At 36.3% G+C, this 15196-nt stretch overlaps 1 protein-coding gene across 1 annotated transcript in view; it reads right to left on the bottom strand.

The window, feature by feature from the left end:
- Positions 1-1190: 1190 nt before the first annotated feature.
- The window catches only part of LOC141433596 (uncharacterized), an 88869-nt gene continuing 74863 nt past the window's right edge, over positions 1191-15196 (bottom strand). Inside the window, exons 2-8 of the mRNA XM_074095708.1 lie at positions 13611-14732; positions 13229-13412; positions 7954-8085; positions 7373-7560; positions 6008-6151; positions 5559-5683; positions 1191-4029 (exon numbers count right to left, since the gene is read on the bottom strand). Of these exons, the coding sequence (XP_073951809.1) occupies positions 3938-4029; positions 5559-5683; positions 6008-6151; positions 7373-7560; positions 7954-8085; positions 13229-13412; positions 13611-14732 (1987 nt within the window). The 3' untranslated portion in view covers positions 1191-3937. The remainder of the gene's footprint in view (positions 4030-5558; positions 5684-6007; positions 6152-7372; positions 7561-7953; positions 8086-13228; positions 13413-13610; positions 14733-15196) is intronic.

Genomic DNA, 15196 nt, shown 5'->3' with positions numbered 1-15196 from the left:
ACACCGAAAAATACTGTTTATTTCGTCCTGACATGATATGTCACGAATACAGGTCCTGATACACTCATTCGTTCACTGACTCATCAACGCCCAGCCCAAACCCTTGAACCTAGAAAGCTGAAATTTTGCACAGAGGCTCCTTTGATGACATGTACATGAGATAAGAAAGGATTTTTCGAAATTCGTCCCCTAAGTGAGTGAAAAGGGGGGGGGGAGAACGTTAGTATGTAAAATTGTTATTTCTAAAGTTGTGACTATGAAATTTAGGAAAAGCATTCTTCAAATAATATAAGTGAACAAGTATTTCGCAATTTTTGAAAATACTACCCTTAAAGGGTAAAAGGGGGGGGGGGGTGAACGTTTGTATAGGAACATTTTTATTATTGTAATGGTGTTTGGTTTATGTGGTTTCTAGGCGCCTGTTGTTAATTTCATCCGTTGCTTTGCATGCCGTTCTAGGCTCAGAAAGCGATTATACAATACATACGAGTTGAAAATTTTTGGAGTTGCTGGATTTGTGCAAGATCAGAGGCCGTATTGCCTAACGTTTCTGACGCTCGCGATCGCAATCAAATGACAGAGTTCGCATACAAAAACATTTGATTGCGATCGCGAGCGTCAGAAAGGTTAGACAATACGCCCTTAGGATGGAGCGCGGAATTCATCAGACGCTAGATTGTTCAAGATTCATGTCGATATTATACCTCTGGCAATACGATGATCGCTACCGGTGTTCTGTTCATCTTGCCTATGAAAATAATACTAATTATTCGCTTCCTTGCCGTAATGAAGAAGTCAATTTCATTAAAGTACGTAATTTAAACAATCGGGGCTAATCTGCGACCAGTATCTGGTGGTTGAAGTTGAATCCCCCATAACAATAACAGTAAAGTATGTTTCGGAGGTATGTATCGACTGGGTGTCTTGAGGCATACATACCCGTATGACCTTATCAGATACCGGTCGGTGAGTATCAGATATCCTACATCGCTCGAAAAACTTACGTCTTTTCAAAAACCCAGCCTATAGGTATACGTCTCACTGATGGGTACAGCCCTCTGACTTTTTCTGTAAGTGAACATGTACCTCAACCGTCAGGTTAAAGCAGGTGTTATTTTATCAATACCTAACAGTTATTTACTTAATATGCTAGGTATATTAATAAAGGCAATAAAATAAAATAAATTACGTCTTAAAAAATATTCATTTTATTCATCTCAGCACAGCAAGTTCAAAAAAGAACGCGAAGTGAAGGGTAGTTCTTTTAGTTACGGTTTTCATCAATATATATATATATATATATATATATTTAAAATAATTATTTACAGCTTAATTACAAATTTACCTTATATCTAAATTAACACCTAATAATGATGATGATGATGTATGGAAAGAAACAGTTCATGTGTCAAGTTAAAATGAACAATAAATTAATGAATATAAAGTGTAATGTGGCACGCTGATCTGTTATTTACAACGAGAAAAACTAAAGAAGAATTTCGATCTAGTCTCTCTCCTGATATTTCGTGGTTGTTATTTTAAGAATAATTTCGAGTACAGAAAACAAGAAAGACTTAATTTTATTAAAATACGATTTCGCAAAATAAAAGAGTTCCTTAGTTAATTCAGTTTTCTCTACTACAATATTTGAATGTTCTTTAGGTATAGAAAGAACATGAAACAATGAATGATTGTGAAGAATTAATGTGCAGAAATAAGTAAGATAGGATTCATTTGAGCGAATAACTGCCTTTCGAATCTTAAGTTGTCGCGTGTATAGCGGGAGTTCCGCAATAGAACCAGAATTAAGTTTTTATTATACATTTTATATGTACAATTGGAATGATACTAAGTTGGGAATTGAAATCTTATTCTTTTATATCACAGACTGATATGCTATTTATTCCGCTGAAAATGAATGATGATTGTGTTTTCGATATGATTTACTTTCAAAGGCGGCACATGATCACACGAATGTAACCCAGATCATATACAGGACGTTTGGCAGTCGGGTGTAAGAGTTTTAAGGGATGATAGTTGGGGTCACTCTGACCATTTTTGACCACATTACTATTCGGTATGCTAAGTTTCACGGTTCTTGAGATATAATATTTTTATTTTTTTCGACAAATAACTCCGATTGCCAGTTTTTTTTTTTATAAATATTGTTCCTCTATTTTATAAATATTTTTATGGTGCTTTTTAAATTAATACAAAATATCACATTTGAAATCCTTACAGTAAGACGCGAGTTAAATACAACTAGCGCTATCTAGTGGTGTTTCAGTGAACTATTTTCCGTAAGTGAACGTATTATATTGAGTTTATTACTTTATTTTTAATTGATATAATACTTATAGGTTTTACTGTAATCTACAAGTAATGGACTATATTTTGTATTTTTTTTAATTTTAGGCTCAGCGGTTTCGGAGATCGGAGGGGGGGGGAGTAGTCAATTTTCGTTTTCTTTTTCCATAAAAACCATCTCCTGATAGTAACGAACACAACACAAAAAGAATTAGCGAAATCGGACCAGTCGTTCCCGAGTTTTGCGCTTAGCAACACATTTATGATTAATTTTTATTTATATAGATATGACACAGTAAGGTTTGAATTTTTTTATTAAATTTCATAATTTTTCCCCCGAAAATTAACCTTATTTAAAAAAAATATTTATTTACTTTGCATATCTGTGTTTGGGTCATAGGATTACACCATCCTACCAAATTTCACCTGATTTGGACCAGTAGATTCGGAGTAAATTGGCTGTGATAGACGGACGGACAGACAAACAGCCGCACGAGTGATCCTATAAGAGTTCGGTTTTTTTTGTACGGGACCCTAAAAAAGAGACCCTGTACATACAGTGCAATTGTGCACGAATACGACAGTACCTATTGACAATAGGTACGACTAAAAAACTGGGAAACTTGGCATAATAGGCATAATTATCAGAATGACCCTTACTATCATCCTTTGAAACCCTTACACCTGACTGCCAAACACTGTATAAAGCTCATTTCTGAGCGAAACTCTACAGCACCGCATACATACAGATACCTACTCGGTATCTATTTTAGTGTCGCTAAAATCTAACTACTATACTTATTTAAGTAGTTTCTTGTGCAACACTGAGAAAACTCATTTGATTTTTTATTGGTACACTCATGGACCTTAATTCATGAGCCATTTCGAAGGAAAAATCATTCTTCTTCTTCTTCTCTTTTAAAATATGGCTTTTCTGTCCTAATAGGACAATTTCGCCAGTGTCAAAGAACTCCCTTTGAGAGGGACGTTGTACGGTGATTGTAATTTTTGCAACTTGATAGTAAAATTCAAGAAACCACGTGGAGACAACTTGCGCATTAAAAAATGTCACACACGAGAGCAATACAGAATTTTGTGATCACTGTTAAGGTTAATCGCTGCATAAAACACTATCAAAATTATACTTCAACTAGCCAAAGAAACAGAAATAGCAAAATTAGACATTGTCTACATCCGCCATGTTCGAATGCTACAAATCGAATCCCGAAGGAAAGTCATTACGATTTACATTGTTAGTTAATGCGATGTCTGTCACTATGACATTTAGGGGCTGTTTCACCATCCATTGATTAGTGTTAACTAGCGGTTAGGTGTGATGCCGCCTCTATTTGTTTTGTTCGAATAGACGGAGACGGCATCACATTTAACCGTCGGTTAACGCTAATCAATGGATGGTGAAACAGCCCCTTACTAGGAAATGTTTCCATGGTGGCTCATGAATTAAAGTCCTTGACCGTACCTATTAAATTGACGTTCAGTAGATATTTAATTGTAGTCGTAGTTTAAAAGTTGTTATCCAATATCAACTTTAAACTTATGTGTATAAATAAGTTGGCAGTTAATGTTAATTCCAAGAATTAAAACAGCAATGTGAAACGGTGCGGGCGTATCACGTGTTTGGCAGGAGTCCTTTCGGCTTGATCATCATGGACGCTCGCTTCAGCGTGTAGTCCCATCCTCGCCAGCGGAACCAGACGATGCCTGAAAATTAAGAGCAACTATGTAAAGTTTTGCGACTAGTGTAAAAAAACCGGCCAAGAGCGTGTCGGATACGCCCAGAATAGGGTTCCGTAGCCATTAAGAAAAAACCATGTACTAATATTTTTCTAAGGATTTCGTATTGTGTACGGAATCTTCTAAGTTTAATATGTTTTATACCTTAGGCTGCTATTTACTCTTACACTACTAATAATTCTCAAGCAATCTAAGTAGCGACATGGCGAAACTGTAAAAACCGTCCAAATAAGAGTCAAACTCATAAGCATTTCTTATACGTGAGTGAGTGAGGTAAGTAAGGCACTAAAATCTGGATATCGATAACAAGCTGGATAATGAGGGCTATCGTTTTTTGTCTCACTAGATGGCGCACTGTTGCGTGAGGTTTTTAAGTATGGCTTTCAAAGTTATTGTTCGTTGTAATTTATTTATTTCTTGGTTTGTTATAGTTATTATTATTATTTTTTCTCTTAAGTTTATTTGTGTATGTATAGATAAGTGGTTTATTTATTTATTATATTTGTGTATCGATCCGTGAGTCACAGACGGTTCTGGCAGAAAATCAGCGCTGCAGGCGTTTAACGCTTCAGCATAATGCTGAGTCAGCGACCGTTTCACTTTCGCGGGGACACACAACATTGTGTATATTGTATTTAATGTTTTCATGTGTTTTTCTGTAATTTTTTATTTTATTTGTGTTAATTTTGCTGTATATGTGTGTCTTCTGTGTAAGTGAATAAATGTCTTCTTTCTTCTTTCTTTCTTTCTTTAAAGTCTGTTATTACGGGCGTGAAAACAAAGTTTAGATTAAAATCATATTTAATACACCTTAAACCGTACCATAAAAATATCGTGCATGCCACAGTGTTCCATAGTCCCCGTTTTGTTCGGAAAAAAGGGAGGACAAAGGTTTCCGAAAGACAAAACTGTCTCCAAACACAGACATTCATTGCCCCGGAACGCATATTTGCCATAATTAATTTCAGATATTGCAAAATATTCACAAAATTATTCTAATTATAAATAAACCCGCGTAGCTCACCCAAAAACTATGAGATTTGACATTTCGGAGACCTCACGCTACACTAGCGCCTCTAGTGGCGAATACATACGCGATAGCCCTCATTTCGACGTGTTATCCAAATAAATACCTACGTCCAAGTGCGAGTTCCAACGAGCTCTAAACAACGATACTCTACTCGATGGGGTAGGTAAAAAAATGTTTTTGTGTCCCCTTTAGCTGTATGGAAGCAACTCTTTAAAAACATTTAAATATTTTTTGAAAATTTGTATGTCTTTGGGTCAAAAAGATACTTAAACTGTGAAAATTCGAAGATTGTTGCTCCAACAGTTTGGCTGTAAAACCGATCTAACAGACGACATTCCTGCCTCTATCTTCTTCAATACCTTTGTGTTGCTAGAACAATACACTAAAAAAATCTTACAGATGTATTGCTGCAAAGACGTATTCGATGAATGTGTAGGTACTATAGTTAGAAAACAATAATCAGCACCTTGTCTGGCAGTGAGGTCCTGAGGATCGTGCAAATAGAGCCCATTTAGGCCCCTTCCACAAGACTTCCACCACCAACCGCCTTTTAACATAGACGCGCAGTTCAGGGACGATCTGTCGTTATCTCTGCAACACATTCGGATAAGTCATTGTTTATAAAGTTTAGGAACACTTGTAAAACATTATGAATAACTGAACTTATGAACTTGAGGGCCTAGCACGCTAGTTTTTATCGCAGATCGCAGACACGAAGCGAATATTTTAACCAGTTAGCGATGACGATAGAGATGGATGCTTCAATTCGAAAATTAATGGAGTGGTAGGGCCATTGAACATAGGACTGTTTTAAGATTAGAAGCTAAGGTTAATCAAGTAATTATGCAATTTTTATTGAAATAAACAGTTTAAAGTTAAGTTAAGTTAGTTAAAAATCATAGAAGTACGTCATACCTGTTGTAAGTAGAAAAGGGGCTGTTGTTAGAGCCATACCACGGGTCGTTGAGAGAATCGCCAGCATTGCCTTCGTAACCATCGATCTCCAACTTGTAGTATTCTCCTTCGGAATAGATTTTGAAGTGTGAATATTGTGCGTATCTGAAAGTAAACCACAGAATCCTAAGTAAGTAAGTAAGTAAGAATACCTTAAAGGAGATATCTATTCGGAAAAATAGCTGAATTGGCTATACCTTTACCTTTCTCGGATTTTAAACGTGCAGAAAAGCAAACTTTTCGCAATCAATAATTATTTTTTGATCAAAGTACATAGTAATTTAATGCGTTGAAGTAACCTCATAATAATTAATTTAAGTTGATTTACAAGCGTTTCAATCACCCGCTATTACCAACGCCTAATTAGTATCAACTAGACATTTCATTAACTGGTTTCCTTTGAGTTAAATAATATTAAGTAGTCCTACATCCTACTCCTACCATTCATGACACTCGCGTGTATTTTTGTAAAGCGTGAACAGTGGTTGTCACGCTTACCTCTCTCCCGTGCTAAGTAAGTAAAGCCGAGTTTAGACTTGTAAGAAATATCGTGCATGTTGCATTATACATTGCGAGGCCTAAAGCCAATGAGTTTGTAGTGGTCAATCGAGCGCCGCAATGTAATGCAACTTGCACGATTTTTCTTGCAAGTCTAAACTCGGCTTAAGTAGGTATATCGCGCGCATGGACTGACAGATAGACAGGATGGACAACAAAGTGATCTTATTAGGGTTTATTTTTAGAAGGGTTTGTTTAGTGTTTTTTTTTTGAGGTAGGTATGGGACTCTAAAAAGCGTAGGTGTAAATATCTAGATTTTAACATGGTCATTTATAAAATCTGCTATTCTGGTATGTAATGTTAACGGAGAGGTTCAATTCAAAACTTTCGCAGTAAAAAAGAGTATGTTCCAGAAAATAATACTTAATTTAGCCAAGGTTAAAGAAGAATTGCAAGCGGCTTCGCAACAATCCGGGTCCGTAGTAGGTACACGGCAGTTCTAGAAAATTGCAATTCGTTACACAATTTAAAAGTGAAATATCAATTAAGAACTTTGGGTAGTTCTACTAGCGTTTCAACCGCTATCACAGTTTCCTGTCTCATAAATATGTATATTAAAGAAAGGAGCTAACAGTTTAGCATACAATTTAAGTAAATGGATATTGTACCGCCAGAAAATTGTATCATTTTGTAAAGACCTTGCGTTCGATGTGGTTCACTTAATATATGCGAGAGGATGGGTACCTACTGATAGTGATAGGATAGCATATGTCCATATATATCCATTTGCGTTAAGTACATAGACAGACAAGAGGTTATGATCTTACCTTTTGTTTCCATCGAAGTCTTCAAGCTCGACGCGCAGCATGTAATCGTCGTTGTTGGTGAGCATGTAGATATTCTCGTTGCCGAGCCAGAACTCTTTGCTGGGATCGCCAAAACCATTTTTGTAGTCACCCCAGTCGCGGTTGAAGTTCTCTGCAAGGGCACCGTAGTCATCTCGACGATGTATAACCTAAACGTATAACATACATACATATTTAAGTACCCACACTCATGGTGTCTTCACACAAAGACTAATGTGTTGAACTTTACTAATGTAAAAGCATTCATATTCATTTTCACGTTGCGTAAACAAATACGCATCTGGAGGACATCGTTCTTGTCAATCAATGGGACGACTCGCGTTACGAAATTAACGATGCTAATCGTGGTCATAAACTCTGCAACATCGACATTCAAAAATGCACATCTATTGAGAGACTCATAAAGATACTAAATAATGGAGGCAGGTGTCACGTCGTTCATGATAGAGATTTATATCGTTGGTGTTGAGCGGCCAAATTCTTAAGTAAAATTATTTCTAACACATTATTAGGAGTGAGGAAATGCTTCAAGTAATACTTACAGTCCATCCGCCTTCAGCTACGTTCTGTTCACAATATACTTTTAAGAACCAGTAAGTAGTGCCTCTGATTTGTAAGTAGTACACTCCCGACTCCCGCATACCAGCATTTAAAAGATCGACGCAAGAATATCCCTGTAAAAAGAAAGAAATCGCATTATAGACCTTGAGCGGACACGTAAACATTGCATAACTAGTTATGTGAAATTCGCTGGTAGCATTTTCAGCACATGTATTTTTATTAAAAGAGGTTTAACAGACACTATGAGAATTACTGTGGAAGTTTGTATGAAAACAACCATTTTAACTTTGCAGTGGTCCAAGCCCAGACACAGGTCAATGTCCTCGCTCTCTAGCAGCACGCCCTAGCGCGCCTTTCGAAAACCACCGTCAATTTGTCAAAATTTGCTTTTTGCCCCTTTCCAACTGATTTTGGCGCCCCTTACCACTGTGCGGCTACCCCACTAACTCTTGCCTAGAGCCGGCTCTTCTTTAGTTTGTATAAACTGTCATATACATAGTACGAAATTCAAGTCTTTCTTATGTTTTCTTTTAATCATGGTATAAAAGTGAATCAGGCACCTAGCCTCGCTCACAAAAAATCTGTAATTCGTCAACTTTTTAATTACCACAGCAAAAACGTGCACAAAATTATGTGTTAGGTACTCTAATATACAAAACTAGCCGGGAAGCTACCACAGACGCATTTGCATTGCATAGCTCTACGCTCGCTCGCTAACTTTATGAGTATGAGAATTCGATTCGCTTAGGCTTAGACCAATGAGTACAAATATATACAAGTAATTAACAGTTGGTATTGTTTCTACATGCTTCAGGTTGAAATAATTATTTTCTTAGATTAGATTAGATTAGATTATTTATTCATTCAGTATAAAATTACATCATAGTTTGTACTTGTCAAAGTTACGAGAATTTATACTGGAATTGTCAAGAATACACAAAAAAAAATAATTGGAAAACAATTGAATGTCACAATATGTTAAAATTGAATAAAATAATAAAAAAGCAATAAAACAATTAAAATTCAAAACTTAAGTAATTATATTAAGTAACTAGGTAGGTACTTCAGTAATGGAGCCTAGAAAAAAAACAATTGAACCTAGTAGAGTACTTAATCTATTAGGTTTAATTGCTCTACACTTACATATTTATGTGAGTTACATTTTCATTTTTGTATTTCATTAATTTGTATAAATAATAGGTATTATATGCAGTCGGGTGACAAAATTGGATCGTAAATATCTAAGCCAAGTAAGTGCAGTGCAACTACCTATCTAAATTTATGTGATAACGACATATCAATTACAGAACTATTTACGAGCATGTCAGGACGGCTTTCTTCTGAGGTATGTTGCCGTTTTCTTAAGATTTAGAGTATTGGAAATGAGTGGATTTTGGATATGATCTAGGTATTGTGCGAAAACCATTTGAGTGACTCAGATTGAATTTTCGGAACTGTTTATAGAAATAGAAATGACAATGATCATTTTGCTAACACTTAGCGGCATCTTTAGTTAACGTTCAAAGGTAGATAAAGTAGGTAACTATCAGTTAAAAATGAGTTAGATACTTGATAGAGAACCGACTTGTTAACGCAAACTAGGTATTTGGCAAAACTTTGAATGGAAACCTGCAACTTTGTGGTAAAAGGTTAACTTAAAAATCTATTTACCACTTTTTTCTTTTCAAAACATAAGGACTGATGGTGATTAGAGCAGTGTTCTAGCGACAGCCCATTAATATCTCAATAGTGAGTTGTTGCTAAACAGTCTATTTGCTGTCCACTGTGTCAGTGGCATCTGTGTCTGCGTCCAAGAGCAGATAATTATTCTTTCGGCTTTAGTTGCAGATTGCGCAATGGTGTTTGCGAAGATCGAGAGCTCTCCTCAACACTACTTACATCTTGAGGCGCAAAACCCACATAGAAAGTATTTTGAACCAGAGTGTGATATTACTATTGTTTTAACGCTTTATCCCGATATAATCCAGGCGCATTACATTAAGTGTAGGTATACGTTTCTCATTTTACTTTTTAGATAATACATAGTTACCAACATAAGCTAGGTACGTAACGTAATAAAATGTTATTAATTATATAGGTACTTAAGTGTTGTAGACAACCACTTCTTTTCATTGAATAACTTCGTACCTATCAATGCACAGAAAAAGGAAAGTCGTGGCTTATTTCCATCATTGCACAGCACAGTGTAGAGCCGTCACGATTCTTCAATTTCCTGATTATAGAGACGTCTTTGTTAGTGGTATTTACAGTACTCAATGCCGAACTTGTCTTCAATCCTAGGTACCGAAATAATAATGAGTTTAAAAAGTATAAACATAGGTATTAAGTGAGATATCAGCTACTTAAGTAAATATAAATACTTATTAAGTATTACAATTAGAGTATCATTATTCGCATTTTCTGATTACTATTTTTCTCCCTACCATCGAAGGTACATAACATATATGAGGTAAACTTGATGTTTTTATATTGCAATTTAAAATAAGAGTGGTAGCATAACAATAGGTACTGATTAGATTATTCATCAGTCATGTGATTATTCGTCATCGTCATACTTTTCTAAAAACGGGCGTATTATCTTATGGTAAAATAAAATATAGTGATTTATCTTCGTTACTGTACCTTTATAGGTAGGTAAAGGCTTATGCCGTCCATATGTATAGGTTGATTGTACGTACATATACCTACATTGTAGAGATAGTATAGAACCTTAACAAATATCCCGCTGAAGTATTTTTTTTTGTACATAATTGATAAGAATGCAATGGCGTAAAAGGCCAATATTGTAACTTATCTAATCACAAGATCGAGTTTGATAAAGCTCTCTAGGTCACTGCAGCTGCGACATTTGAAATTGGGATTAATTCGTTTATTAACCGACTTCAAAAAAGGAGGAGGTTATATGTTCCAATGTTTGTATTTTTTTATGTATGTTCGCCGATTACTCAGTCAATTATGGACTGATTTTTAAAATTCTTTTTTTATTCGAAAGGTTACTCTTCTGAGGTGGTCCCATTGTCACCAAGTCAAGATATGATGATGGGATCCTAGGAAAAACGAGGGCAAACCTCAAATTTTATAGGCACACCTATGGCGATTTTGGCATTTTTAGCATTAATATAAGCATTTACATTTAGTAAGTATCATTTGGTAAACTGGACCTGATTAAGAAGACCGTAAATGACCAATGGAACTCGTCAAAGCTAAGTAATGCTCGCTCGTCTATAAACGATCATTATTAATATACCTAGATAAGCGACTAAGAAGGAGCTTTAAGTTAATGATTCTTTCGAACTGATCTGATGCTGAAGCCGGAAGGTAGGCAACGGAACTCTGCTATAAAACAACGTAACTAAGCCATGTTTGGGCTTAATGTAATCGTTGTGAGATGTACTTCTGCTATGATCACTAAAAAATGAGAAATAAAGAATTTTTTTAACAAAAAGGTAAAACCGACTTCAAAAAAATAACAAAAAATGGAACCGACTATAAAACCTAGAAAATATTTTTCGAGCACTAGGTACCTACTAGCTCGAAGTCGCCGCGGTGTCTCAGCACGACCCAGCAGGATGGATAGGTGAGGTAGACGACTATTGTTCCATTCCTGCTGACTCGTGCTGAGACACCGACTTTCAGCTAGTAGGTACCTAGTGCTAGAAAAATATTTTCTAGGGTTTTATAGTCGGTTCCATATTTTGTTATTTTTTTGGAGACGGTTTTACTTTTTAGTTAAAAAATTTCTTTATTCAGTACCTACACATACGGGGATATAAACCTGTTTTAAGAGTTGCATCACGCGAAACATAACAGCAGTTCTCGTATGCTAAGAACAATAAACCCGCTGTAATCATTGGTAACTGTCGATTGGTGGGAACAGCCGGTTTTTACGCGAGCACTGACAAAGCCACGGAAAGCACTGTTTATGTACATGAACCAGATTTACGTAATAAGCCCGTCGCAACTTTCTTACAGCGGAACTCATGTACCACATTAAACCGACTTCTATTCACTGGTAATCTAGTAAAATGCTTGGTTGCCTATGCCATTTTAAGATAATGTGATATGTACAGTCGGTTCCCTAACATAAGTATCTACTTTTCTATGCAACTAGTATGAAAAAGTGGATACATTGATAAGTTAGGGAACCGATCGCACATATCTACCTACGATTTTGTTAGTTTGTAGCAGTTTACTACTCCGTTGCAGTACTTAAGTTCTTCTCAACGATTTAAAGCTTTAAATGGTAAGACATATTTAATAACCCCTTCTATTGCATATTATATTATCTATAACATACAGTCTGTAGTTAAGACAATTTGTAGCGGTTATGGAGCAAGAAGTATAATTAAGTACCTAGTAGGTTAAGTTGATTCGCAGTTTATAGTTTTTACACAGTAATTAATGATAATCTAAGCTGCAGTAACTAATTCTGATTCAGGTAGATACTGTCACAATCACACGTTTACTCGGAGTCTTTAGTTAGCGTTGAGATTGCAATGTAGTCCGGAGTGCAAGATACGAGTAAGTAAATAGTATTTAACTTGAACCTATGCCAGTTCAAAAGTATATATCCCATTGCACAGTGAATACCTAAGAACACCTTATTGCTACACCCGGAGACGTAAATGGTAGTGTATAGAACTAGGTGCACTTAGTAATACACATTTAGCACGTTGTTGCTACTAACCGAAAACTAGTAGTTGATTTAAATTTCCTTAAGACAGCACGATGATTGCTTGAGGATATGATGAAAGATAAGAACGCAACACGATTTTAAAGATATGAGAATCCGTCAGTATCGCCATAATGGAATCCAATACACACACTTTTCCAATAACCGATTGCAAAGTTTACAACACCCATTATAACGCTTTATTAAATTGTTTTAAATAATTATAATGCCGGAAGTAGTAAGTAATAGAAATTTAATGTTATTATATATAAATTATCTTACACTCGTAAGATTCTATAAAGAATAATATATCACAGTAGGTACCGTAAAGGAAAAGCTTGTCTGTATCGAAACATTCGAAACATTATGACAAATTAATATTCGTCGTGTGACATTATGAGTAACAAAATACGATACCTTGTTATATCATTCGCATGGCTATCACATTTAATGGTGGCACGTTTATGATTGATTCAGCGGTAGATAGATATAAGTAGGTATGTATGTACCTAACTACTACCCATGAGTAGTAATAAATAACAGTTTATGTAACGACGACTCACTTTCACGTCTTTATAGTTGGCGACGATCTCTGAGGCGAAGGTGTTATTGCCGATGATGGGCTTGTTCTTGACGCTCGGGAAGATGATGCCGCCCTTGCGGCTAGCGGCGCGCGCGGCGGCGCCGGCGCCTGCGTTGGCTGGCGTCACCGGCGGACCCGCGCTCGAGTTGCTTGCCGTGCTCGGGCTGCGTGCGATACAATCATTAGTCACAGTAGACGCACGCCCAAAGCCTCGCACTTCGAATCACCAATGCATTAAATTACACAGATAAGGTCAATGGTAATAAACAATCGCACAAATCGCTCTGCAAATTCGCTAGCATTTTTCATGTAGTCGCTAGGGCAAATAGGTACAATAAGACAAATAAGACATAATGTGTCACCTGATGTTGACAGTGGAGGACGGCACGGTGGTAGCCGCGGCGGTGCTGGTGCTGGGGTCGGTGGAGGGCTCGTCTACGCGGTACCGGTTGGGCGCGTACTCCACGAGCCTGTCGATAGTCGGGTCCAGCAAGAGTTCTGCTGGTACTGGTCGCTGTGCTAACGTGGCTACATCATCTTCTTGCTTCTTCAATCTTTTCTCGACCATATCCAGATTTTCAATTATAAGATTTGTTTTTAATCGTAAGTCACTGTGTATTTGCCCAATTGCCCGCTCCTGACGTTGGGTTTGAGTCAAAAGTTCATCCGATTTAGGAACCAAATCATCTACTGAGCTTTTCGTTCCGACTACGACGTCCCAGACTTCATCCATTTTTTCAGAAACGCTCATCATGGGAATTATTTTATTCACCAAAGTGTCTATTTTACTACCTTTTGTCACCGGAGACTGAGTACTAGTAGCAGTACGATTTTTAAAAAGACCATTGACATTGATAGACGCTGCTTCTGGTTCTACTATTGCGGCATGAACGTCGGCCATCATGTACAACACTTTACCCAGATTCTCAGAAACGAGATTAATGTGGAACTGTAGTTTACGATCGACTGTTGACATTGATGTTCTCAACTGGTCCACCTCTTTTGTAATTTCCGTTATGACTTCAGTGTTTAATCCTTTGGCAATTTCTATGACATTAAGACTAATAGGTTTCTTTTCACTCGCCTCAGCATTGATATCATCTACTGGTAAAAAGTTATTATCTATCTGATTCTTGAGGCCTACCAATTTTGAATCAATGTCTGTTACTTTTTGATCTAATGATTCCAGTTTTTGATCTAATAATTTTGCGTCACTGATTTGATGCAAAGCTTGTCTTTTTGTGGTAGTTTCAGCAAAGGTTTTTTCTTCGTCTTCAGTTAAATGGCTAAATAGCTTAAGGTCCAGATTTCCCAGTTTTGAAATGATAGCATCAGTTTTATGAATATTGTCGTTTACTCTAGAATCCAGAGCTTCAACTCTTCTCATAAGATGCTCTACGGCTTTGTCAAGATTTTCAATTCTTTGCAATTTAGTTTCTAATGTGCTAACGATAACTTCGAATACGTTGAAAATATACTGTTCCCTGAAACAAAAGAAAAAAAGTGTTAAAATTATAGTATACTGTCTTATGATAAGTTAAGACAGAGTGCGTAGAAAGTTTCAATTTACGGTAATTTGTATAAAAAAAGATCAGTACTATTCGATCTTATTTCAGCAATCCAGTCTGTAGAAGTAAAGTAACAGAATTAAAAGTGGAATAAGTAGATAACTAAACATTCTGTATGCAAATGAAACATCTACATTCATGTAGAATATAATCGACGTTGGATATACTATACCTACCTGTTATTGAATTGATCGCTAAAAATCGCATAAAATGTTCCTAAAGCCAGAGAATTATAATTTAACGACAGTCTTTAACATGCAAATTACGGCAATTATGTTGTCGAGGGAAATCATCGTTTTATTTACATAACCGAGTGCGATATGAAACTTTTTAAATGTGAAAACTGTTTGTTAAGGTACCTAACCTATCATCACGTGAAG

Source organism: Choristoneura fumiferana, chromosome Z, assembly GCF_025370935.1.
Source record: "Choristoneura fumiferana chromosome Z, NRCan_CFum_1, whole genome shotgun sequence".
NCBI lineage: Eukaryota > Metazoa > Arthropoda > Insecta > Lepidoptera > Tortricidae > Choristoneura > Choristoneura fumiferana.
The sequence above is the reverse complement of the archived record's forward strand: the minus strand, read 5'-3'. Positions and strand labels throughout refer to the sequence as shown.